Source organism: Colobus angolensis, unplaced genomic scaffold, assembly GCF_000951035.1.
Source record: "Colobus angolensis palliatus isolate OR3802 unplaced genomic scaffold, Cang.pa_1.0 Scaffold144, whole genome shotgun sequence".
NCBI lineage: Eukaryota > Metazoa > Chordata > Mammalia > Primates > Cercopithecidae > Colobus > Colobus angolensis.
The window spans coordinates 1,540,274-1,563,990 of NW_012114533.1; the positions used below are offsets into that span (position 1 = coordinate 1,540,274).

Below are 23,717 nucleotides of genomic sequence, written 5' to 3' on the forward strand. Positions count from 1 at the left end.
GCACTCCGAGTTCCTAGGCCTACAGCTGGCCTCCGCCTACACCCCTTCCCAAGCACTCTCGGGGGCCCTTTTGCCCCTTCTCCCCAAGGCCTCCATCTGAGGCAGCCTCCCGAGAGCATCCCTCAGTAGGCACCCTACCCGGTGGGCCGCTCCTCACAATTAGCCATCTTAGGCACTCCCTAAAGCTTTCGATTGTGTCTTTTTGCAGAGATTTAGCTGCCGGGTTCCTTAGCCCCAGAGGAGCCAGTTTGGTCTATGTGGTTCCTTCGTGCTTTGCACGACTCCTCCAGTCCAGGTCTAGGACCCAGGTTCCTTAAGTGGTCTATCACAAATTTTTGTGGACTTTTCATCTTTCATCCTCCCTACCCTTTTCTAAAGGTTGTTAAGCTTCAGGGCTCGGACCTTAATGCAAGGCCCTCGGTCCCAGTGTTCAGCCATAGTTTATGACGATACAGGCAGAGCGATACGAAAAAGGGGGCCTGCTTCAGGCAGGAGGCTGGAGTCTGTCCAGGATGTGCACAAGACATGGTATTGCAATTTGGCCTGTTTTTGGTAGGGTCTGAGACCTGTGAATGAAAAACTTTTCTGAACCACTTAAGCTGTTAAATAGGAAGGAAAAAACATGTAGGGAATTGAGGGAGTAAGACCTTTCAGATTGTCCCCTCTTCCACCCATTTTTTAAAAAGTAGTTCTTTCTAGTACATTATGACGTTTTTAAAAACATAAAAAGCCATAATACCATCACCTCTAGACAATTATTTTAATTTAAAAAACTTTTCAGTTGCACACATAGTTGCTGTCTTACTGATCCTGACAGAATAGGTACATAGTAAATGTTTGTGAGCTGTCCCATAATGAGATTAAAGAACATCCCTCTACTATTAAACTTACATGTTGTGTTCAGCTTTTTGTTATTGTAGATAATAATGAAATGATGCATTTTTGAGTAACAGCTTTACTGAAGTATAAGTCACATGTCATGCCATATATATCTAAAAAAAATTAGTTCCTTAGGATAAAGTCTCAAGGTGGCATTATAGCAAAAGTTATGGTTTGCAGAGGTGCTGTACCACTTTATAGTGGAAACAGCAGAGTGAACAAATTTTATGTGAGAATTTAGAAAATCTTTGCTACTTTAGTGGTCATTTAAGGTACCAAAGTTGTGTTATTTTGCATGTCTTTTACCACTGGCCAGGATAAATATGTTCCCATGTGTTTGTTTCACCTCCGAGACTGACTGTTCCCACTCTTTGCCCATTTATTACTGGGGTCTTCGTGTTTTTCCTATAAATTTGGAATCTTTGTGGGTCTTAGATGTTAGAATCTAGTCTGTCATCTTTGAACCAGATATTTTTCCCGGTCAATTCATTTTACTTTACTGTTTTACACTTTATTAGGCTCTGCCAGTCTTTTGTGATTTTTTTTCCTCTTTTTTTCTCCAAAGCTGAGAAATTTATAATTCCTCCACAGACCTGATAAATCTGTTTCCCACTGGTTTTCTTACAAATTTGATTTTTTTTTTTTTTGAGACGGAGTTTCACTCTTGTTGCCCAGGTTGGAGTGCAGTGGTGTGATCTCGGCTCACCACAACCGCCTCCTGGGTTCAAGCGATTCTCCTGTGGCAGCCTCCTGCATAACTGGGATTACAGACATGCACCACCACACCCAGATAATTTTGTATTTTTAGTAGAGATAGGGTTTCTCCATTTTGTTCAGACTGGTCTCGAACTCTAGACTTTAGGTTATCCGCCTGCCTTGGCCTCCCAAAGTGCTGGGATTACAGGGCTGAGCCACCGCGCCAGGCCTAGTGTGATTTTTTAATAGTTAACACTTTCATCAATACCACTTTTGGTGCAAGAGGTGAATTCAACTTACTATTCTTGTTAGGTAGCCTCAACGGCTACCTTAGTTATCACTACAACTTTGTTAAGTAATTCTCTTTTCCTTTGTTTTGGAAAGCTTATTTTGCCATATAATAAGTTTTTATATATATATATAATATAATATACACATGTATATACACATACATATATGTGTGTATATTGGATCTGTATCTGAACTCTTCATTGTGTGTCACTGATACAGTTTTCCATTTCCATAGTATTTTAAATATTGTTACTTTTTGATGGAGTCTAGTAATCTGTCAGGGTAAGATTATCCTGTTGGATTTATGTGTGTGTGTCACCTCTACACTTCTGTTCAACTCGCCGTCAAAAAATAATTCTGTACTTTTTCAAGGACTTTTGTGGTTTTCATGATAAAGTTCTCACATATCTGTTGTTGCACTTCTATGTATTTCTGAATATGTTATGCATTTCATTTTTATTGCAAATATACTCTCTTCGGTATGTTTTCTGGCTGGGTATTACTGAATCTAGAAGATTACTTTTGTAAATTTTGAATTTGATGGTTTTTTATTCTTTTTATTCTAGGATGATTTTGTTCATGATAATGATTCCTTGGGACTTCTTGGGCATGCAGTCTTGTCACCTGCAGAAATAGTTTTTTATTCTCTTCCTTTCTTATGAGAATAACTATTTCAAAGAATATTATCAGTTGACCTATAAGAGAAGTCTAAAACAACTGGAACCCAAGCCAGCCAAGGCAAAGTTTGGCTTTCTCTCTCTTCATATAGAGATTGAGTGAATGAATGAAAGAATTGGTGTTTATTTTCAAATGCTCTAAAAGAGAGATACTGGGAATGAATCTACATTCTGTAGCAGTAATAACAAAAATGAAAGTGAATTTATGGTGTAAAATGCTTTGGGATTGCCAAATGATATGGCTTTATTATTTATTAGACATGTGTGTTTTGATTTCTCGCCTGTGTCCTAGGGTAAGGTGTCCTGGCCTTCTAGGGAAGTTGTTTTACCATAGCACTTGATAAAGAGCAGGGTCAGTGCTTGGGTTTTCTGGGTTGAGGGAAGAAGTTACGCGTGTTACAGCAGGTGGAGAGAATGTTTACCAGTGTGGTCCGTTTCTGGACAGCTGCAGAGACTTAATAAGCCACAGAGAGAGGTGGTTGTCATCCCTGGAGGAAGAAGGCATGCATCCCAGTCCACTTAGGGAGTCAGCAAAACCGGGCCCAAAGTACAGCAAGAGTATGGCTGCGTGGATAGTGGCAGGGCTGTTGTTCATGCTTTGGGCTAATTAACTGCAGACTAGATAAGTGAGATGAGTTTTTATCAGCATTACACAAAACTGGATTTGATCAGAAGCCACATAACCTCACTGGCCCTAGGTTTTATTACCTATAAAGAATGGGAATAACCTTGCCTGATAAAATGAGGCTTAAATGTAGAATGCTGGCTAGTACAGCATTAAGCACATAGCAAGCACTCAATAAATTGTAAAATGGAACTTTTTAATTGTTTGGGTTCTCCTCTAGGTAGTCTGTATATAGCAGAAGTGGGGATGGTTTGACTTAGAGGTGCTGCCTAAAGACAAAGGGGAAAACACACACACACACACACACACACACACACACACACACACTCTCACACTCCGCTTGGTTTCTCTCACCTGTCCTGAATGTTTTTGGAAACATGACAGCAGAACCTGTGGACTTAGGGCCTGCACTTGGGGATGAAGAGCCTCTTGATTCTCAGAAACACAAACTGCTAAGGTTTACTGACCTTCCGGCCCAGGGCAAGTCCCATTCAGTTTGGCTGTTCCTAACTGATCATAGCTTTGTTGAGTAAGATGAACTGCTTTGGTTCCTTGTGATTTGCTAATGGTCTTATACTTGTGCTTGAAGGCATTTTGGCCACTTTAAAACCACAAACAAACAATTTGCTTCCCTTTTGCCTGAACAGTGAACACTAATAGGTACTAAGCTTTTTTTTTCTTTTTTCTTTTTAAAGGGACACAAAGATAGTTGGAGTCAGTCATCTGATTTAAAATCAGTTTTGTGTGGAGATTTTATGAAGCCTGTTGGAATAGAAATATCCTGAATGTAACAATAAAAATCAAAGAAATGTTTCATATAGCAGTCTTTCAAATTTTCCCTAAAGAGTAACAGGATAAACTAACCTAGTTCCGTTTACAAGAACAAGACAGTGGAATTCAGCTGTCAGTTGATAATGTAGGCTGAATGCAAGAAGTAGACAGTATGACAGGGGAAGAACAGGAGTGCTATCTGCAAATTCTGATACTGAAAATTAACAAATGCAAATAATGGAGAGAAAAAGTACATCTGTGCATGTAAAGCTATTTTTAAAATATTCTATTGCCAGTCTTATGTTAAAGAAAGCTTACTTGATCCTCTTCCTCCCGAATGAAGTGCTACATATTGTCAAACAGGAATTTTATTTTAAATAGCCTTTGAGCAGTATCTGGGTGCTGTCTTGCATTTGCCTATGATAGATTTGCCTGGAATTAACAATAGGTGTTCAGGGAGTGAGGCTCCTGAGGTGTTTGTCCTGGCATGTACATTCATTCCTGTGGAGGGGTCCTGTAGCCTTGGAGCTCTTTGAGGCTGGGGGCCTGGGGTATCTATTTCAGTGATGATTAACGTCCAGAGTGGTGAGATAGACACAGATAAGCAGAATGTGTTTATTTGTTTTAAAATGATTGTGCCTAAGAGCATTTTCTTGGCCCAGAAAGCATATAGTTTCCTAACTAGTTTCCTACTCTGAATGGAGAAGGTATTGCTAACTGGTTACATTTAAGGCCTAAACTGTGATCTTCAGAAAACAATTAACTCAGAGTAGTTTAGGCTTTCTCCAGTTTTCTGCCTTTCCCAGGGAGGAGAGTCACTTATTTGTTCTCTGATTCATGGAATGATTTCATATATGGATGTATTTATTGTCTTTAGCATTTGGAAAGGCCTTATTTCTAATAGTTTCTATGAGTTAATAAAATAGAGTTTAGTTTACAGGTTCAAAATAAAACAGTACACCTGTGGAAGCAGGACATGGTCTAGTGCAGTCACTACCTCCAAATGCGAACTGGAAGAATGGAAGAAGCCTTCTCTAAGACCATGAGAATACAGAAGCTGTTTATATCCTTTCCAGTCTTGTAAAACTTGAGTGGTAGGGGCTGAATTTTCTAGCTTTCAAGACAGAAACATGGAGAAACCCAATGTCTTCACAGTCTGTGAGATGAGCAATCTGGAGTATAAGTTCATACTGTAATGAGAGCTCTGAAAATATTTCAGTACTCCATACTTTTTTTTTTTTTTTTTTGCACCTGGAACCTTCATCTAAGGTAAAGATTGTGCTTGAGCTGCTGAAATCCCCAACTGACAGTGAGGTCACTGAGTCAGTATACAGGTTTTTTAAAAAATTATTTTTGAATGTGTGACTTAGAAAAGAATTACTTGTGTGTGACAACTTAACCTTAGCTCTGGGTTGACCCTGGCACTGGATTAGTTTCTGGTCCTGACATGTAACCATGGAACAGTGAGAAATTTAGGCAGATTCTTCTTGAGACCAGGCTCCAAAAATATTTGAAAATTAAGATGAGATCAACTGTTTGAAAAAAAGAGGAGAAAATTGGGTTTTGAATTTTCAGTGAAAATTGGCAGACTCCCCACTTTGATCTGCAGAAACTGACTTTTGCTAAGCTTCAGAATTTACCTCAGGTATGTCAACCATGAGTCAAGGTTGAGAATCCTAAGATTTGGTTTACTCTTGAGGAAAGTCCTTCCTATTCAGCAGTCTTGCTCAGATGGAACTCCAGTTGTAATCAATTGAATCAAGATGGTTATGGTAATTAAGAATATGTTTATGTACCCTGAATCATGTAAATACTTGAGCTTTCTCTAAAAATGAGTAGGAGACTATCTGGAGAAAGAATTTACCTCCTGTTAGAGGTTTGGCTGCCTTGTCTCAATTTTTAGTCAGTTCTTCATTTTATCCAGACTGTCCGCATTGCCCTCCCTGGAAGTCTGGGCCCACCCAATGGGCCCCTGTGCCTGCTGTCCCTCTTTAGCCCACAATTAATTGCCAGCACATTCTTTCTTCTTCTTCTTCTTTTTTGGTATTTGACATGAGCTCAAATTGCTGAGAAAGGTGACAACTGTGAAATGAAGACAGGGCTTGGAGACACCTTAAAAAATACATGCAAAGGCCACTAAATGACAAGAGCAGACTGCCAGGCTCTTTCAAAACATCACCATGTCTGTTGACTTTCCATTCCTTGTCCACAGCACAAAATTGGAGGTCAAAGAATCATAGGAGTTAGAGATGGAAAAGACATTTGGGGTCAGCCAGTTCATCCCTCCGCCTTCTCCTGCCCCTGATTCCAAATCATTCCTTACATTATATTTTCTCCCCCAGCTCTTGTACAGTTTTCACGGTCTTCACTCAACCCTAGCTGTCACCTTTGGGGAATGATGCTGGAGGTTCTCTCTAGTTTCTCCTCGGCAAAGAGAGATACTGCCTGTGCCCCCAGTTGACATTCATGAACTTCTTTGTTGGTGGTCTCAGCTGAGAGGCTGAAGGATAATTGGATGTCTCCTGTTGCCTGGTGATGGGGTGTTTTTAGACAGAATTGAAGAGGATTTAGTGTGTGATGATATTGGGCAAGGGCTGAGGTGTAGGGTAGCCATTGATGAATTTGTTCCTAGACTTTTGTTGTTCAAGTCTCTTGACCTATAGGGGGATTCTTATTTGTATGAAGTGTGTGGTATTGGGACAGGTAGACAGAGATAGGAAATTACAGTGAATAGGAGTTTGATAGGAACCCTAACTTGGAGATTGGTAGATTAAACAAACAAATAAGAAATACTGGTTTTGCGAGGTAGTAGAGGATTGTTTTAATACTTACATGTTAGGGGAGAAATAGAATGGTGGTTACTGTACAGAAGCTTCAGTTTAGAGTCATATTGAGGAGAACAGATGGGCCGGAAGCAAGTACTTTGGATTAGGGTACGCTGTTGCTTTTGTGGTCTCCCCTTGCTTTAAGAAAGCAGAGAAATAGAAGTCTTATGCTCACTGGCTATATGAGTTGGAAGGGGGAATGGTCATTTTTAGAGGCAGCTTTGGAGGGATACCCCCAGCTCCCCCGTCTTTTTCCAGCAGCTGTTGGGAGCAGTCCGAAGGGGGTATTATATTTCTTCTGGTAACTCTGCCAAGAATGAGAGGAAATCCACAATCTGTGGGTTTTGTAGGGGGGATGAGGATGGGGTGGCAGGTGATGGGACAGGGAAATTAAATTGTTTTATAGTAAATATGTTGAGATACTTTTCCTGGAAAGCTGTTTCCCTGAAAGGAATGATATTTCCCCTGCTCACTAAGCCTGTAATGAGTTCATTCTCCTTAAAGAAAGGGAAATAGTCTTTGAGTACTTATTTTTCTTTTTTCCCTGTAGTTCCAGCTTTGACCTCCCATGTTTCTTTGAGTTTTCCTTTAGAAAGTCTACGTCAAAAAGTTGAATCAAGGTTCAGATATGGGTGGTATGTGTTTTTGTCCCCTCCAGAAGTGAGTTGCTAAGGGAGAACTTCATCCCTTATCTTGCATGCAGTTTGACTTTATCGTAATGGCCTAGAAGCTGGAGATGTAAAAACTTTCTGGGTGACGTCTGGTTCATATTCTCCTCATCCCTTCATTCAGGCTGGAAGGGCACCAGGGATTTTGAAGTCTGGTCACTTGGGTTGAGAACCCGTTTTGATGATTAATATAGAACACAGTTTCGTGATTAAAAACAATAAAAAACAACCCTGGGAAGCAGAGCAGTATAATTATTTCTCACATATCAGATGAGGAGTCTAGGGAAAAATCATTTTGAAGGTATGAGAACAAAGTTTACCTCTTAGTCTGCTAGTGCCTAATTCATGACTCACTTAGAGGAAGGCCTGTTCACCGCTCCCTGCCCCCCCCAAATTGGCATCTTTCTGGCCATTGTTCATTTTTAGAAAGTACCAGGTCAGTCTTTCCAAAAGTTGTATTGTGGGATTCTTGAAAAACTAATTCTGTAATCAAATGAGTGGGGGAAATACTATGCGCCACATTGCCTTTCTTAGGGATCACAATGTCCATTGGGGATTAAAGGCACTGGCAAGTCCTGTGATAGTGATAGAGGGACCTGTTTAGTTTTGTTTCAGCCAGCATTGTGCAAAATGTTTTGACCATGAAATTCTCTTTTTCACTGCTAAATATCTCTTTAACATCTTGCAGAACACACATACTGGTCAAGTGCCGTGCAAATGTAGAGCCTAACCAAAGCCAGGAGGAAAAGGATGTGAACACAGCCAAGTTCTGAATCTTAAGCTCATGCACATAAAGGACCAGGGTTATGCTTAGTGCTTCTGAAACTGTTTAGACATCTTTGACATGTGGGTGCCATGTTAAGATACTTTATCTGCTCAGATTTCTTCCCTTGAGCTTCTCTAGAATAAGAATTTGGAGACTTTGGTTGAATTCTTGAAGATGTGGTATGTTATGCATTTTAAGGAAGGGCCTTTGGAGCTACAGGTATTGTTCAAAGTGTGACTTGTCAAATGGAGAATGATGTTTTTGGAAACTCTTGCTTGAGCAGTTCCTAAGCAATGTCTATCAAAATACCTATTATGCTAGGACCATGGTTCTCCCTTTTTGTGTTAAAGACATAGTTTTGTATGATGTTAGAATTTTTGATAGTACATTAAAGGATTACAGGTGGATGTCATTTTTTTTTTAAAAGCAAGTTTCAGAAAATTGAAAAACCTGTTCACGATTATTTATACTATTTACTTGTTCACCCCCTGGTATGTTACTGTTTGAACAGTATTGTTTGCAGCCCTGACCTTGTTCTCTTATATCCTTTGAGGTAAAGTTCATATATGTTCCTCTGAACATGCAATCTTTATTTTATTTTCAGCAAATTGTATCATGGGCAATATTTCGGCTTAATGTCTGATAGAAATCCCTGTAAAAGTGTGGATTGTTGAACAAAAATAAATTCTATATATTGTTTAAAATTTGGTGGTGCACTTATTCAGGGTTACTGCTGTATCACTTGTCTGCCCAGTGATGGTTGAGAGCCACTTTTAGAAGCACAAAGTGGTTTAAGACTTGATCCTTTGGAATTTTTGACTAAATTAGACAAAAAAGATGATGTATAGCTGTGAAAAGCTAGCAATGCCTAGGTGTATGGTAGGTTCCCTCTAACAGTTCAGATGTCATGTTTGGAAGAGTCACAGAAGTAGAGGCTTTATCTAGATTTTAAAGAATGGATGAATTTGACTAGTCCCCAGAAGTAGCAGTCAGGGGCAAAGGTAGGCTGGGGCTGGCAATATAGGTGAAAGTGTGGGTGTATGAATGAACGTGGAAGAGATTGGCTTGGTGGGAGTCCAGTTGCATAGTGTGAAGCATGAAAAGTGAGTTGAATGGGTAAAGTGGGTTGACAGTTGGGGGTCTTTCAAGGGAGCTGTGGGTCAGTTCAGTCAGCTTCATGCCCTCTTTGTGCATGGTCTTGTCCTCATGCTGGCATGTTTCCTACAGTCTCCCTTCACTCTGAATTTTGGGGCTATTCTCTGTTCTTGGCCAAAAGGATAAGCGATTTAACATGATATAAAGATTTTTGATTAATTTTTTTGAACCTTAATTATAAACCTCTGCTACTGAAGCTATTGGAAGATTCAGGCTAATGCAAGTACAAATGAAAAGTTAGAAGGTTCTTATCTTTGACTGCTTAAATACTTTACACTAAAGCCAAGTTGTTAGCATTGATAGAACTGGTGAGAATAGGCAATCTGGGGAAAAATCTGGAGAGAAAGAAGATAAGAGAAATCAAGATATAGTGTTAATTATTTAAAATTCCAAGCCCCAAGGCCCGGCGCTGTAGCTCATGCCTGTAATCCCAACACTTTGGGAGGCCGAGGCAGGTGGATCGTTTGAGGTCTGAAGTTCAAGACCAGCCTGACCAACATGGTGTAACCCCATCTCTATTAAACATACAAAAATTAGCTGGGTAGTAATGGCATGTGCCCGTAATCCCAACTACTTGGGAGGCTGAGCAGGAGAATCACTTGAGTCTGGGAGGTAGAGGTTGCAGTGAGCCCAGATTGCACTACTGCACTACAGTCTGGATGACACAGTGAGACCCTGTCTCAAAAAAATAAATTAGTTAAAATAAAATAAAATTCCAAACGCCAAGCATTGTATGTAACCCTTGGCCCAGTGCCCCTTGATATGGCCTTGTCCTACACTTGGAGACACTTTCCTTTCCTAAGTTTACGTCCAAATCAGCAGGATGTTATGCTTATGGAACTCATGCCATCCATGCAGTTGGTCAGCATTGGTAGCTTCCAGGGGAATCAAGCTGCGAGATGGGACAGAGAGGGAAATTGATCTGTGTTCCAGGAGTTTTCTGATCTCAGAGATATGTAGTTTGAGACCTCTTCGATATACCTACACTTCCCCTTCCTTCCCCCCAGCCATTTTTCTTCAGACTAAGTTTATTTATTTGCTTTTGGTTTTGGGGTGTGAACAAGGAGAGGGGAAATGAAAGGTCATTCTAGATAACTGCCTAGATTAATTTCTGTCCCTCTGGACTCACTTGCCAAGATTTTAAGGGGCCAGATAGCTTACTGTGGGTGCATGTTGTATTGTTTTTGTTTAAAATAGGTCATACGCCCAGGAATGCAAACTCTAATGGTTACTAAGTGCCGGAAAGCTGAGAGGGAGGGGGCCTAGTGGAAAAATGAGCCTGAGGCAACAGAAGGAGGGCTGGGAAAATGGCAGTTCAGCCAGGCCCACGGGGACAGGTCCTCTGTGCGTTAACATCCACGGAGAGATTTATTTACAGGGCACTAATCATTTTTTTGAGAGGAGCACCCTCACTTTACATTAGTAACCATATGGAGAAATGGCTGGCCAGAGGCCACTTCAAGGATGGGAGCAAGGGTCCCTGGTGAATTCCAAGGGGCACCTACTTCTGTCTTCTCAGGTACTTTTCTTCTGCTGCCTTGTTCTACTGACCCCCTTTGACTGGCAGTGACACATTCCCATAGGGATGGAGGGATACCTGTTTTCAGAGAAAGGAGATATTTTAAAAATTTCTTTGGATTTTTCAGGTCCTGAAACCAATGAAGATATAGATATGATTTGGCCAACAGCTAGGGAAACTGTAACCATTCAAGATGGTTAGACAAAAGATATGAAAAAGCTGAGTTGTTAAATTGTTTTTAACAAAGTAGAGCTTTTTCAAGTCAAAGCCAAATTGAATTTTTTTTTTTCAAAGTCTAAATTTGAAGGACTACAGCCAAGTATTTTGATTATGATATTCATCTTGGGAGAGGATGCCTGCACCTGCTGTTTGGTAGCAGCTTCTAAAGTTCAACTTTGAAAGTTTCTTGGTGCTATGATCAAACCCTCAGGGGAGTGTTTTGACCCCTAGTAAAGTGTCACATGGCAGTTAAGTGACCAGGGAGATGAGAGAAGTGCTGCCCTTATTCCAATTCAGGAAATATATTCATTCTTTTGCTTTTGTTTTCTTCCTGCTATGATCCAGAATATTCCCTTTTTAGTTTCATCACTACTCATTAATTTTAGACCTAATTCAAGAGAAGAGACATGACTGTAAACAGTTTCTTCCTTTATATCTGGGAGGAATTTGCAGATAAGAGTAGACAGGAAGTCTTTTTTTTTTTTTTGGTTAGATTTCAGTTCCTTTGGCCCATCCTGTTAAGTATCTTTTACTGTCCTCAGTAGTAGTCTGGTAGTGTAGGTGGCTCTATAGTGATTTAAAACCAGGGACTACATTCACCCAATAGAATAATTCAGTAAAAGATTTTAGCCTTAACATGTGTATAGCCAAGTCCTAATTGTTCAGCCTGAAAGATAAAAAAGTTTGATATTGGAGGAACAATTTCTAATAGTTATAACTAAACTAGTTAGAAGAAAAACGAATGATTATTAGAGTCACATTAGTGCCGACATCATTAATGGATATTATCTACTACTTATGTAAAGATAATTAACTTTTTTTGTAGTGATTTATGACATATGCTGTACTTCGTTTTAGGTGTCATTTTTGAAAACAATTGTGTGAAATATTATCCTCATTTTGTAGGTGAAGAAATGGATAATTAGAGAAGTTAGTTACCTGGGTTGTATAATTAGCAGGTGGTAGAATTGGGATATAGATCCCAGTTTCCTGAGCCTGCCTTCTGTGCTTTTTCAATTTTATTTAATCTGCTCTTTAGTTAAAGGTAAATAGGAAGACATAACCATCAACAATTATGTGATATATTTTCAACAATTGATCACTTAATAAAGCACCATCTATTAACATCTTTAGACCTGTTATTATTATTATTATTATTTTTTTTTTTTTTTTTGAGATGGAGTTTCACTCCTGTCACCCAGGCTGGAGTGAAATGGTGTAATCTCGGCTCACTGCAACCTCTGCCTCCCAGGTTCAAGTGATTCTCCTGCCTCAGCCTCCCAAGTAGCTGGGATTACAGACGCCCACCACAACACCTGGCTAATTTTTGTATTTTTCGTAGAGACAGGGTTTTACCATGTTGGCCAGACTGGTCTCGAACTCCTGATGTCAGGTGATCCACTCTCCTTGGCTTCCAAAAGTGCTGGGATTACAGTTGTGAGCCACGGCGCCTGCCCTCAACCTGTTATTTATGGAGACATAATTTTATGTAGTCTCCCCACCTCTACTTTTATAAATTTAACTTTGTTTTAAAAATACCATTACTTGCTATAGTTGTTGCCAAAATGTTTTGCAATCCTCACATTTGTCATTTCTAGTGGCAGTATATTCCATTGCATTAGTATACTATTCTCCCGCACAGACAGACCTTCAGGCTGTTTCCAGATTTTAGCTCTAATACATAGCTGCAGCTATAAATATCTTTGTAAAATTTTTTTCTTTTGAATTATTTCTTCGTGATATAGTGCTCAAAGTAGAAATGCTAGATCATAAGCTGTCATTTAATGACTTTTGTCTTAACAGAATTCCTTTCTGAAAGACTGTACCAGCTGAATGTGCTGTAAGCAACATGTAACCAAATCCATACTCTTCTATCAAATTAAAGCTAGTGTTAGTTTTTTCTACTTAATAGTTGTGGGATGGTACTTTAAAAATTGTTTTAATGTACATACCTGTAAACTATTCTTGGGGGATGTTTCCTCCAGTGTTTTACCATGTGAACACTGTGACTGTCCTTTTCCTCTGTCAGACATGGATGATAGGGTATTGGAGACAGGGTGTTATCTTGAGAGATTTTTATCAGCTCCCTAAAAGTTTTAGAGATAAAACTTATGTTTATAGTGTTAGTTAAAATTTTTCCCCTACTCTGTTGCTTTTAATCTTTTTTCCCTTTATGTAGCATTTCAAATTTAATAGCATTAAACTCAAATACTTTATAATTGATACATTTCTGTTGCTTCAATAGAATAATTTCTATTATCCCCATTTCAATTGGGAAATTATCTCTGTTCGTCATTGGAATATGTATATATCTTGTTTTTTTCTAGTTAAACTTTTAAATTCACCCTCATATTTTTGGAATTTATTATATTGTGGTATGAGATGGCAATCTAAATCAGTTTTTTTCTCTATTGATATTCAATAAGTTTTGTCAACAGCATTTATTATTACTATTTTAATGAGTATTTGAATATTACTCAGACATAAAAAGGAATGACATAATGACTTTTGCAGCAACTTGGATGGAATTGGAGGCCATTATCCTAAATGAAGTAATGCAGGAGTGAAAACCAAATACTGCATGTTCTCACTTATAAGTGGGAGCTAAGGCATGGGTACACACAGGCATACAGAGTGGTGTAATGGACATTGCAGATTCGGAAGGGAGGAAGGTGGGAGGGGGGTGAGTGATAGAAAAATTACCTACTGGGTACAAAACATACGCTACTTAGGTGACTGGTATACTAAAAGTCCAGACTTCATCATTATACAATTCATCCATGTAACCAAAACCACTTGTACCCCTAAAACTACTGAAATTAAAAAATTTTGAAAAAAGAAAAATTAGAAAATATGTAAAAACATAAAGGAGAAAATAAAAACACCCAAAGTTGACTACCCACGGTTAACTATGGGTATTTTATTTTATCCTTCCAGTGTTCTTTCTAGCCACTCATATTCTTATTCCCTCTCTCCTTTCTTTCTAATAAAGTCAACGTGCTATACAAACCTAATAGCACTAATTAAAGTGATTTATTTCCTTAGTTTACAATTTTCTGTTATCTATTAAATTCATATCAGTTTGGGCCATTTCTTGCTTTCTTTTTTTAAAATCAAAGTCAGTTGCTTATTGCTTATTTCCAATTGAAAAGAATATACTTCCTAGGAATATACTTTCTAGAAATATAAGAAATATAATTACTCTTTATCAGCACTTATTTATATGTGTAAGGCATTGGGCAAATGTAAACAGTGCCTGGCATATTGTAAACACCACATTAAATGTTGGTTAAATAAATTGCAATTGGAATAATGATCCAGAGAGATTTATAACATTCCATATCATTTAAAAATAGTATTCATTTGGCCAGGTGTGGTGGCTCATGCCTGTAATCCCAGTACTTTGGGAGGCCAAGGCAAGAGGATTGCTTGAGGCCAGGTGTTGGAGACCAGCCTGGGCAACATGCATATATACTTATCTACAGTGAATACATAGTTGCCTCTAGAGAGGGAGAGTCTTGGCTAGGGGTTTCGAGAAAGACTCACTTTTGCATTGTTAACCTTTCATACTATCTGTGTGTGTTTTTAAATCCTGTGCATTTATTACTTTATTAACCAAAAATAATTATTCTATACAAATAAATAAATGAAATAACACCAGGAGGCAGAGTATTATTTAGCTAAAAATGAAGTAGGTATCTTCTCTCTGCCTGCCAAAACCATTCTTTCTAAGCTGTGTCCGTTAGAATCTTGAAAGCCGGACTTGTTTGCTGGCTTTTAGTAAAATGTGGTAAATGTGAAGGTGTAAGTAGAGGCTGGAAGAAATGAGTGTATCTTTCCCTGGCCAGCAAATTTCCAGGCAGACATGGCAGTTATCACTCTGTGTCCCAAGCAGTGTACCTTGTATGGGCAGTGAGGCAAGCTAAGGAGACACAGGAGATATATGGGAGCCTGAAATGGAATTTTCAAATTCTTGCTCATGATTTCAAAATTCTCTTCAAAAGTGTACTCTCTAAGGGGCTTAGAGCTCTTCTCCCTATTGCCTATTAACCCATCCCCAAACGGTGCCATTCCTGTTGCTTGTGTGCTGTCTTATTGCTGTTAACTCAGCTCACCCAGAAAGTACTGTTGACACTCGCCCTCCAATGTTTTGAAGAATTTAAAACTCATAGAAAACTTGAATGAATTGTACCATGAACATTCATATATGCACCACCTAGGTTCTACAATTAATATTTGGCTGTATTTGCTTTATCATGCATTTCAAAATAAGTTGCAGATATCAGTACATTTCCCTAAAGGCTTCAATGTGCATGCATATCATTGACTAGATTATATTAGTTTATGAGTTTTTTTTAAAGAAAAATATATATACAGTGAATTTATATTTGAGTGAACTGCACAAATCTTGTGTATCATTTGATGTATTTCTTTTCTCTTTTATTTTTTTAGAGAGGGAATCTTATTCTGTTGCCTAGGCTGGAGTGCAGTGGTGGAACTACTGCTCACTGTAACCTCAATTTCCTGGGCTCAAGTGATCTTCCCATCTTGGCCTCCCAAAGTGTTGCAATTACAGTTGTGAGCCACCACGTCCTGCACATTTGGTCCATTTCTCACAAATGCATATACACTTGTATAACCCAAACCCCCTCAAGACTTAAATATAGAATATTACCTCAGAAAGTTTCCAAATGTTCTTTGCTAGTTAGTCTCCATCCCTACCCTGGTGGTAATAATTGTTCTGATTTTTTTCACCATAGGTTAGTTGTCTCTCTTCTCACGCTTCATGTAAATGAAATCATACACTATGATCTCTTTTGTGTAAAATTTATTTCATTCAACATAATGTTTCTGTGATTCATCCACATTACGATGTGTATCAGTACTTCTTTCCTTTTTTTGCTAAGTAGTAGTCCATTATATGAACCTACCCTAGTGTGTTTATCCACTTTCCTGTTGATGGATGCCTGGGCTGTTTACCACTTTTGGCTATTACTAAAACTCCTATGAACATTCTTGTGTAAGTGTTTTTGTTTCTCTAAAGTTATTGCTAGTTCATAGAGTACATAATATGTTTAGATTTATAATAAACTGCCAGACCTTTTCCCAAAATGGCTGTACCATTTTGCTTTCCCACCAACAATGTAGGAGAGTTTCTTATTGGTCTTCCAAAAATATATGAACAGATACAGAGAGGACTTCCTCATCAGGGTACAAACTCCTATCAGATATACATTCTGTGAATCTTTTCTCCCAGATGACGGCTTGTGTATTAATTTTGGTGAACAGAGGTTTTGGATTTGATGAAGTCTGATTTATTGGATTTTTTTGGTCTGTTATTGCTTTCTGTGTTGTAAGAAATCTATATCTACCTTCATAGTCAAAGAGATGTTTTCATGTATTTTCTTCTGACAGCTTTATAGTTTTAGATTTTAAGTTTATGACCTGTTTTGAATTACTTTTCCTGTATGGTGTGAGGTAGGGGTCAGGGTTCATTTCATTTTTTTTCCCCCCCAATCTGGACCATCCAGGGGTTCCAGGATTGTCATCCATTCTCCATTAGATTGCTTTGGCATCACTGTGGACATTTTTAATAGTTTAAAGGACAGGCTTTTCTCCTTGGCTTTTTTAGTTAGTCAAGTATGGAGAGAGAACAGTTACTCCTTCCTGGTCTCCTAATCTCTTTACTTGTGTTCTGGATGCTCCTGAATCCTGACTCAGTAAGCCCATGGAGTTTTCTGTGGTTGGCAATAAGTTGTAGTGATTGGATTATTTGTTCTGTCTGGACATAGGATGACCAGTGTCCCAGTGAAGGAACGGGTGAAGGTGTCTCAGAACTGGAGACTGGGGCGCTGCCGAGAGGCGATTCTGCTGAAGTGGAGATGCAGGCAAGTAACCTCTTGACTTTTTAAAAGCTACTTGGGACATAAAAGCATAATGGAAAGTAAAAAATCTGGTCCTACATAGAGGCTAATGGGGCTATCTTGGGTGAGGTGGCACTGGTGAGCCTTTGAATACCACAAAGAGGGCATCAGAAGGACAACTTTTTTCACATTTAAAGAAGGGAATACAAGAAATGTACGTTAACAAATGACTTTTTTTATGATTATAAAGAAATCAATGCTTATTTTAGAAATTTGAAGAAAAAGAAAGTTCTAAAGAAGAAAATAAAACTAACCTGTAACTCCACCACTCAAAGGTAACCTCTGTTAACTTATGCCATCAAAGACATAAATGAAATCAAGGTTTCAATTAATCTTATTTTACAAATATTTTTCTTTAAATCTTCTACTCTATGGAGTTACTTCTTCATTCTTGGCTTCCGTGAGTCCTCTCCCCTACTTTATTAAAAGGCAGGGTAGGATCTAAAGGTTTGGATACATATGTTACAGGAGTTAGAGCTTAGAACAAGCATAAGGAAATTTAGAAAATGCCTGTGGCACTGCTAATGCCACCGATTTTTGGGCTTCATTGATGCTAAATGATTTCATAGTTATTATTTGACTCCCTACCAAAAAATTGCTCCTTGTTGATTGGTTGCAATGGATAAGGAACATGATTCCACTTTCTGGAGTGATCTATACCTGTGCTGAAGACACAGGCAGGCCTCTTCATCTGATGAACCTTTCTTGCTTGCTTGTGTCCAGTTTCCACTGGTTTCACTGGCATCAGATGCTGTGAATAATGTGGTATTGGGTAGTGGTTGTGGTGATGGTAAAGAAACTACAGGAGAGAAAGACGGATTTTTATGATGAAGGACTTTACCCTCTGCTTCCCACATTGCCTTTTGGGGCTAGTTTCAAGCAGTTTGGCAAATAAACACACAGAACGGTTACCAGGCTGCCCTGGGATTCTTCACTGTTCACCTGGCATGAACCTGGTTTCTTGTCCTAGGCAAATGGCTGTTTACCAGATGGCTCTAAACACAAAAATTCCAACCCTGTCTGTTTGCTGCCTACTTGAGTGTGCCACACACTCACGTAAGGGGATATTCAAGAGGAATGTGCATAATGAGTGAGAAAGCAGGCATCTGTACACACTCTACACATGTTCCATGTAATATATGCACACACTTGTAAAAACCTCATGAGCAGAAACTCAGTTACTACAAAGTCTAAGCTGCATTTAATGGCCCGTCAAGTCAATTTGCAGAACTTTTCCACATTCCCATGACGTTTGTATTGAGTCTGGGGAAGAAACACAGCCCAGTTTGCTCAGACAGGCTTGGCAATAGGAGATGGTGGCTGTTCTTGGGGATGAATCAGCTGTCCCTGTGCTTTTCTTGGGACCTGGTAACTCTAGGACCCCTATGTAGAATAGGACAGGTGGGATGTCCACCTTGGGAAAGGGACTTAGTTTCCACCAAAGAGCCTAGTCTTCTTTCTTCTTAAGGCTCATTCCCTGCCACAGGACTTGTCTGTGCCTTCTAGCCTTTCTTCCTCCTGTAAGATTGCAGAGGGAATCTTTAACTATTTGTGGATTTCTCTTATCAGTTGCTTGTGAGAGCTGACTTTCTCTGTAGCCCCTGAACTGTAGCAGAATGTTCTGGGGCTGTGTTTTTCCATTGCCACACTTACCCTCTAATACAGAAATGTAGATATCCTTGTGAGGATCTAGATATCTAATCAGTACATTAGCATCCTTTCCTAAATGGCTTCATTCCTTTCACTTAAAAATGGCCCCTTAGCTCTAACAGAATAAGGGAATGGGGTTTCCCAGGGTTTATTCTTCTCTTTTCTCCATCATACCTTAACTGATCTATTGCGGAAGAGGTATGTATGGGAATCCTAGAACCTTGAAACTTCCCACTTATACTTCAAATCGATGAGGATGCCGAATGAAAGAAAGTTATTTCACCTGGCTAGAAGATTTCTTTTCTTTTTTCTTTTTGAGACAGAGTCTCCCTCTGTCACCCAGGCTGGAGTACAGTGGCGCGATCTCGGCTCACTGCAACCTCCGCCTCCCGGGTTCAAGCGATTCTTCTGCCTCAGCCTCTGGAGTAGCTGGGATTACAGGCATGCACCACCATGCCCGGCTAATTTTGTATTTTTAGTAGAGATGGGGTTTCACCATGTTGGTCAGGCTGGTCTCGAACTCCTGACCTCAGGTGATCCACCTGCCTTGGCCTCCCAAAGTGCTAGGATTACAGGTGTGAGCCACTGTGCCCGGCCGAAGATTTCTTTTTTACCCTTGTCACCCCTTGACCATTGAATTTTGTAAGCTCTGCCTACCCATGAGAAGTCCAGGTAGCCAGTAATTGAAATATTAAATATTCTCCAATTAAAAGTGGTATTTAGTTGGTCTTTTAATTTTGAGTCTCTTTTAGAAAGTCCAAGGAAGATTAGACCACCACAAAGTTCAGTTACTCTAGTTTTCTGAGGATAGCTGAGGGGCAGGTAATTTTGAAGGAGGGTATCAAGTATAGATAATAAGCCTTGTTATCCTTGCTAAGTTAGGGATTGGTCAGCCTCTTCAAAGATTGGAGTTGAGTTTTCATACTGCTATCTTGATGACTTAAATTTTATTTTCCATCGTTTCAGTCAGATGCCCTGGATGCAGCTAGAGGATGATTCTCTGTACATATCCCAGGCTAATTTCGTCCTGGCCTACCAGTTCCGTCCAGATGGTGCCAGCTTGAACCGTCGGCCTCTGGGAGTCTTTGCTGGGCATGATGAGGATGTTTGCCACTTTGTTCTGGCCAACTCGCATATTATCAGTGCAGGAGGGTAAGTGCTGCAGGTTTCTCTTTCCACCCTTTTCCATCTTATTTTTCAGGGACATTCTGCCTGTCTCTGACTTTTCTGTCTTTTTGTAGTCTTTTCTGACTACAAAGGGATGAGGAGGGAGACAAGAGGGTTTTCCATTTAAAGCAGAGAGATTTTACTAAAAGGAGTTAATAGGGTTAGCTGGAGAAGGAAAACAGGAAGAGCTTCTAATGAAAAGTGAAGCTGGTTTTGATATTCTCCAGGGGAAAATATATTTTGTCTCTCAGCTCTGTTCAGCCCCAGGTGTGCTGAAGAAGTAAATGTATCTAGAAAGTCAGCACCTTACTGGGCTGAATTGCCTAATGCTTAGCAAATTTGGATGTCACTGGAGACTTAGGCTGTTTCTGGAGAGTTGTTCTCTTCCTACAGAAAGAATAATTGGTTCTTGGGGATCGGCTCCTTATTTCTTTCCTAGAGATGGGAAGATTGGCGTTCATAAGATTCACAGCACCTTCACTGTCAAGTACTCGGCTCATGAACAGGAGGTGAACTGTGTGGACTGCAAAGGAGGCATCATTGTGAGTGGCTCCAGGGACAGGACGGCCAAGGTGAGGTGGTCTCCCCGTTACATACTATTACTCCCTCCTGTCTATAGGGAGTGGGGTGGATAGAGCCCCGAGTCCCAGGATTGGCTGAGAGTATCGGCTGGGGGCGGGGGAGAAAAACGACACAATAAAGGACTCACTTATGTGCCTCTGGCATGCAGCTTGCCATGCCAGGCGTTGTCCCTGCCAACTGGACTGGGAAAGGAGTGGACAGTGGCTGGGAAGGTTGCCACTCACTTGCAATGTGGCGTGAACTCAAAAACAGAGGACCTGGCAGCCTTTCCTCCCTGAGTTGCGTTTCCTCAAGTTTGTGGGTTGAGTTCTGACCCTAATATTTTATTTTAAAATCTCCCTCCTTATTGCCTGCTCTCTGTTGAGGTAGGTTAATTTTTCACCACCTTGTTTATAAGCAATCAGGCTGATAATTAAAATGTGTTTTCACTGCTTCTCTGGAGAGTCATGTGGTCAGTAAGCGGTAGAGACTATGAGAGAGGGGTGTTGTTTGTTGCATCTTTGCCAAATTGCCCTGTCCACAGATATCCACCAAAGCAAAGCATAAAAGAAAGTGAGGCTGATAAATAGCATGATCCTGACTTCATGGACTCATCCACATCTGGGTCAAATAGGCTCCCACCTGTGAGACAGAGAAGTCTTTCTCCAGGCATGTGCCCAACAGCCGTAGCCAGGGCCTACACAGGCCTGGTCCTTTAGGGTTGCTGTGGGAACTTCGCCGACAATTCAGTTGGTGATACAGGAGGCCCAATAGTGTCTTGTTACGTGTTTCCTAGCATCTAGGTTCCATAGTGCTAACAGGAACAAAATGCTTGCTGGTATGTCAGCAAATGGGCCTCAAAAACACATAGGAAGAGGACTCAGGAGAGGGAAATTGCAATCTTTACTCAGTAACTTCTCTGACTGCATGTACCCTCTGGTGATTACACCTCCATATAGAAATATTGCTGATTTATGTAAAAAGAAGGGCTAAATATGTTCCCTTCTTTTTATGGAAGTTTCTCCTCCCTTTACTATTTTCTGCCTTACTTTGTACTCTGTCAGAGAGAATGCACACCAGCACAGGAAGCTTGAGAAAAATCCAGCATATCTTTTGAACCAACATGGAAACTGAATTTCCTGTCACTTGCTTCCTATTACCCTACTTCCTACTTACTTCAGGCTTCTGATTGGTGGCTGTCCTTGTACCATTCCCTGAAAAGATCCAGACCTAAACGTGTTATACTGCTCAAAAGTCAGTTTGCATAGAAACCTTTTGTGGCATGTGTGACCTAGGTATTCCTGTCTTATTCTAGCCATCTTCTTGTCATGGCTTCAGGCTTCCCCAAGTTCCTCCTTTTCAGTGACACCTCTTTCTTCTATTCTCTGTGGTCTGACACCCAGAGCAGTATAAAACTAAGCTTTATAACCACAGATAACAATCTAAGGGTGTGGATTGCTTACAGTTGAAGAATAATAGCAAGTTTATTTGAGGTATTGGGTTAGTTTCATGTTTGAGTACTAGTTTAGCCCTATTTAGTATCTTAGATTTTTAAAAAGATCTAAAATAAATGCTTCCTTCTAAAATTGTCACCACAGTCCATCTTAATCCTTCTGAGGATTTCTTTTAGGTCAGTGACAGAATTCTCTTCTCTGGTCCTGAAAGCTGGTCAGTTGGTTTGCAGCTCCCCTGTGACTTCTCTGCCAACTCTTCTTTCCTGGCTTTCCAGATGCTGGGTTTCCCTCCTTTCTAGTGTTGTCTTTGCATCCAGCCCTTTGTTATCCTGAGCCATTTCTACATTACTGTTGTATTCAGTTTGTCTTTTATAACTGAAACATCATTTCTTTTCAGTGGCATCTGAAATTCTACAGCTGCTTCTCCAGGCTTCTAATACACCTGAACCTTCGTAAGAATTTACAGTGATATTTGCCTATAACCATCTATTTTTGGGGAGTTCCCCAAATATGTACTGTATTTTAGGAAAGAGATTTATTTTATGGGGTAAAGGGAAGTAAAACAATCTCTTTGCAAGACATCTGAGCTAGGGACTGTCCAAAGAACCCTCTTCCTTCCCCTCCCCACAATCTCAGTTTCAGGTTTTTTGTGGCTTAGCTTGGATTGTGTCTCTGGGCTTTAGTGGGGCCAGCCCCATCCTGAGATGTGAAAAGATGGTAGCTTATGTTCTTAATGAGCCTAGGCTGGTACTAACCATTCCTTCATTTCCTTCTTTATTTCTCTATTCTTTCTTATGAGTGCCTACTGTGTGTGAGGCTTGGTACAGAGGCACCTGGGCTCTTCAGAAGTAAGGAAGATACAGCCTCTTATCCTTAGGTTAAGAAGAGATGTGCGTACCTGGCCATGGAGCTGATTGGAAGTGGCTAAGACTGTGGAGTATAAAGCTCTAGGGAAAGAGCCAGAAAATTTAGAAGGTAGAGAGATCAGATCACATCTGGCTTAGAAGGGAAGATTTATTGTAATAAGAACCACCATTATTGTTTGCCTGATACCTGCCAAATACTATACTGCTATGCTAGATGCCTTATGCTTATCTCCACTTTTCCTCACTATGACCCTGAGCTAGGCATCATTTCTCATTTGACAGATGAGGAAACGGAAGCTAAGAAGTTACTCCTAAGATCAAAGATAATAAGTGGCAACTAGGGTTCAAATCCAGATTGGTCAGATGCCAAAGCCTATGCGTGCTTTTTTCTGCAATTGCAGGCTGCAGGGAATATTTTACCATTTAGGTTTTTCTTTTGTTTTAGGATTATTTTCTTTAGGATAGATTTTCATCAACAAAATTACTGAGTTAAAGGCTGTGATCATTTTAAAAGTCGTGATGCATATCACCAGTCTGCTTTTTAAAAGAACTGTATAAATGTCCACTCTCGGCCGGGCACGGTGGCTTACACCTGTAATCCCAGCACTTTGGGAGGCCGAGGCAGGTGGATCACGAGGTCAGGAGATTGAGACCATCCTGGATAACATGGCAAAATGCCGTCTCTACTAAAAATACAAAAAAATTAGCTGGGCTTGGTGGCAGGCGCCTGTAGACCCAGCTACTCGGGATGCTGAGGCAGGAGAATGGCATGAACCCAGGAGGTGGGGTTTGCAGTGAGCCGAGATTGCGCCACTGCACTCCAGCCTGGGCGACAGAGTAAGACTCTCAAAAAAAAAAATCTAGAAAAAAAAAATAAAAATACCACTCCCACTGAATCTTTTCCAGGGTTGGATCTGTTTTGAATTTGGCCATGGAGGGTAAAGATAGGATCAGCGTATTGTTGTCAACTCCTGTCCCTCAGGTGCCAGGATGGAATCTCATGT

At 40.0% G+C, this 23,717-nt stretch overlaps 1 protein-coding gene across 1 annotated transcript in view; it reads left to right on the forward strand.

Moving 5' to 3' along the window:
• The window catches only part of FBXW4 (F-box and WD repeat domain containing 4), an 87,864-nt gene that overhangs the window by 973 nt on the left and 63,174 nt on the right, over positions 1-23,717 (forward strand). The window contains exons 2-4 of the mRNA XM_011935510.1: positions 16,884-16,979; positions 19,632-19,817; positions 20,272-20,404. Of these exons, the coding sequence (XP_011790900.1) occupies positions 16,885-16,979; positions 19,632-19,817; positions 20,272-20,404 (414 nt within the window). The 5' untranslated portion in view covers position 16,884. The remainder of the gene's footprint in view (positions 1-16,883; positions 16,980-19,631; positions 19,818-20,271; positions 20,405-23,717) is intronic.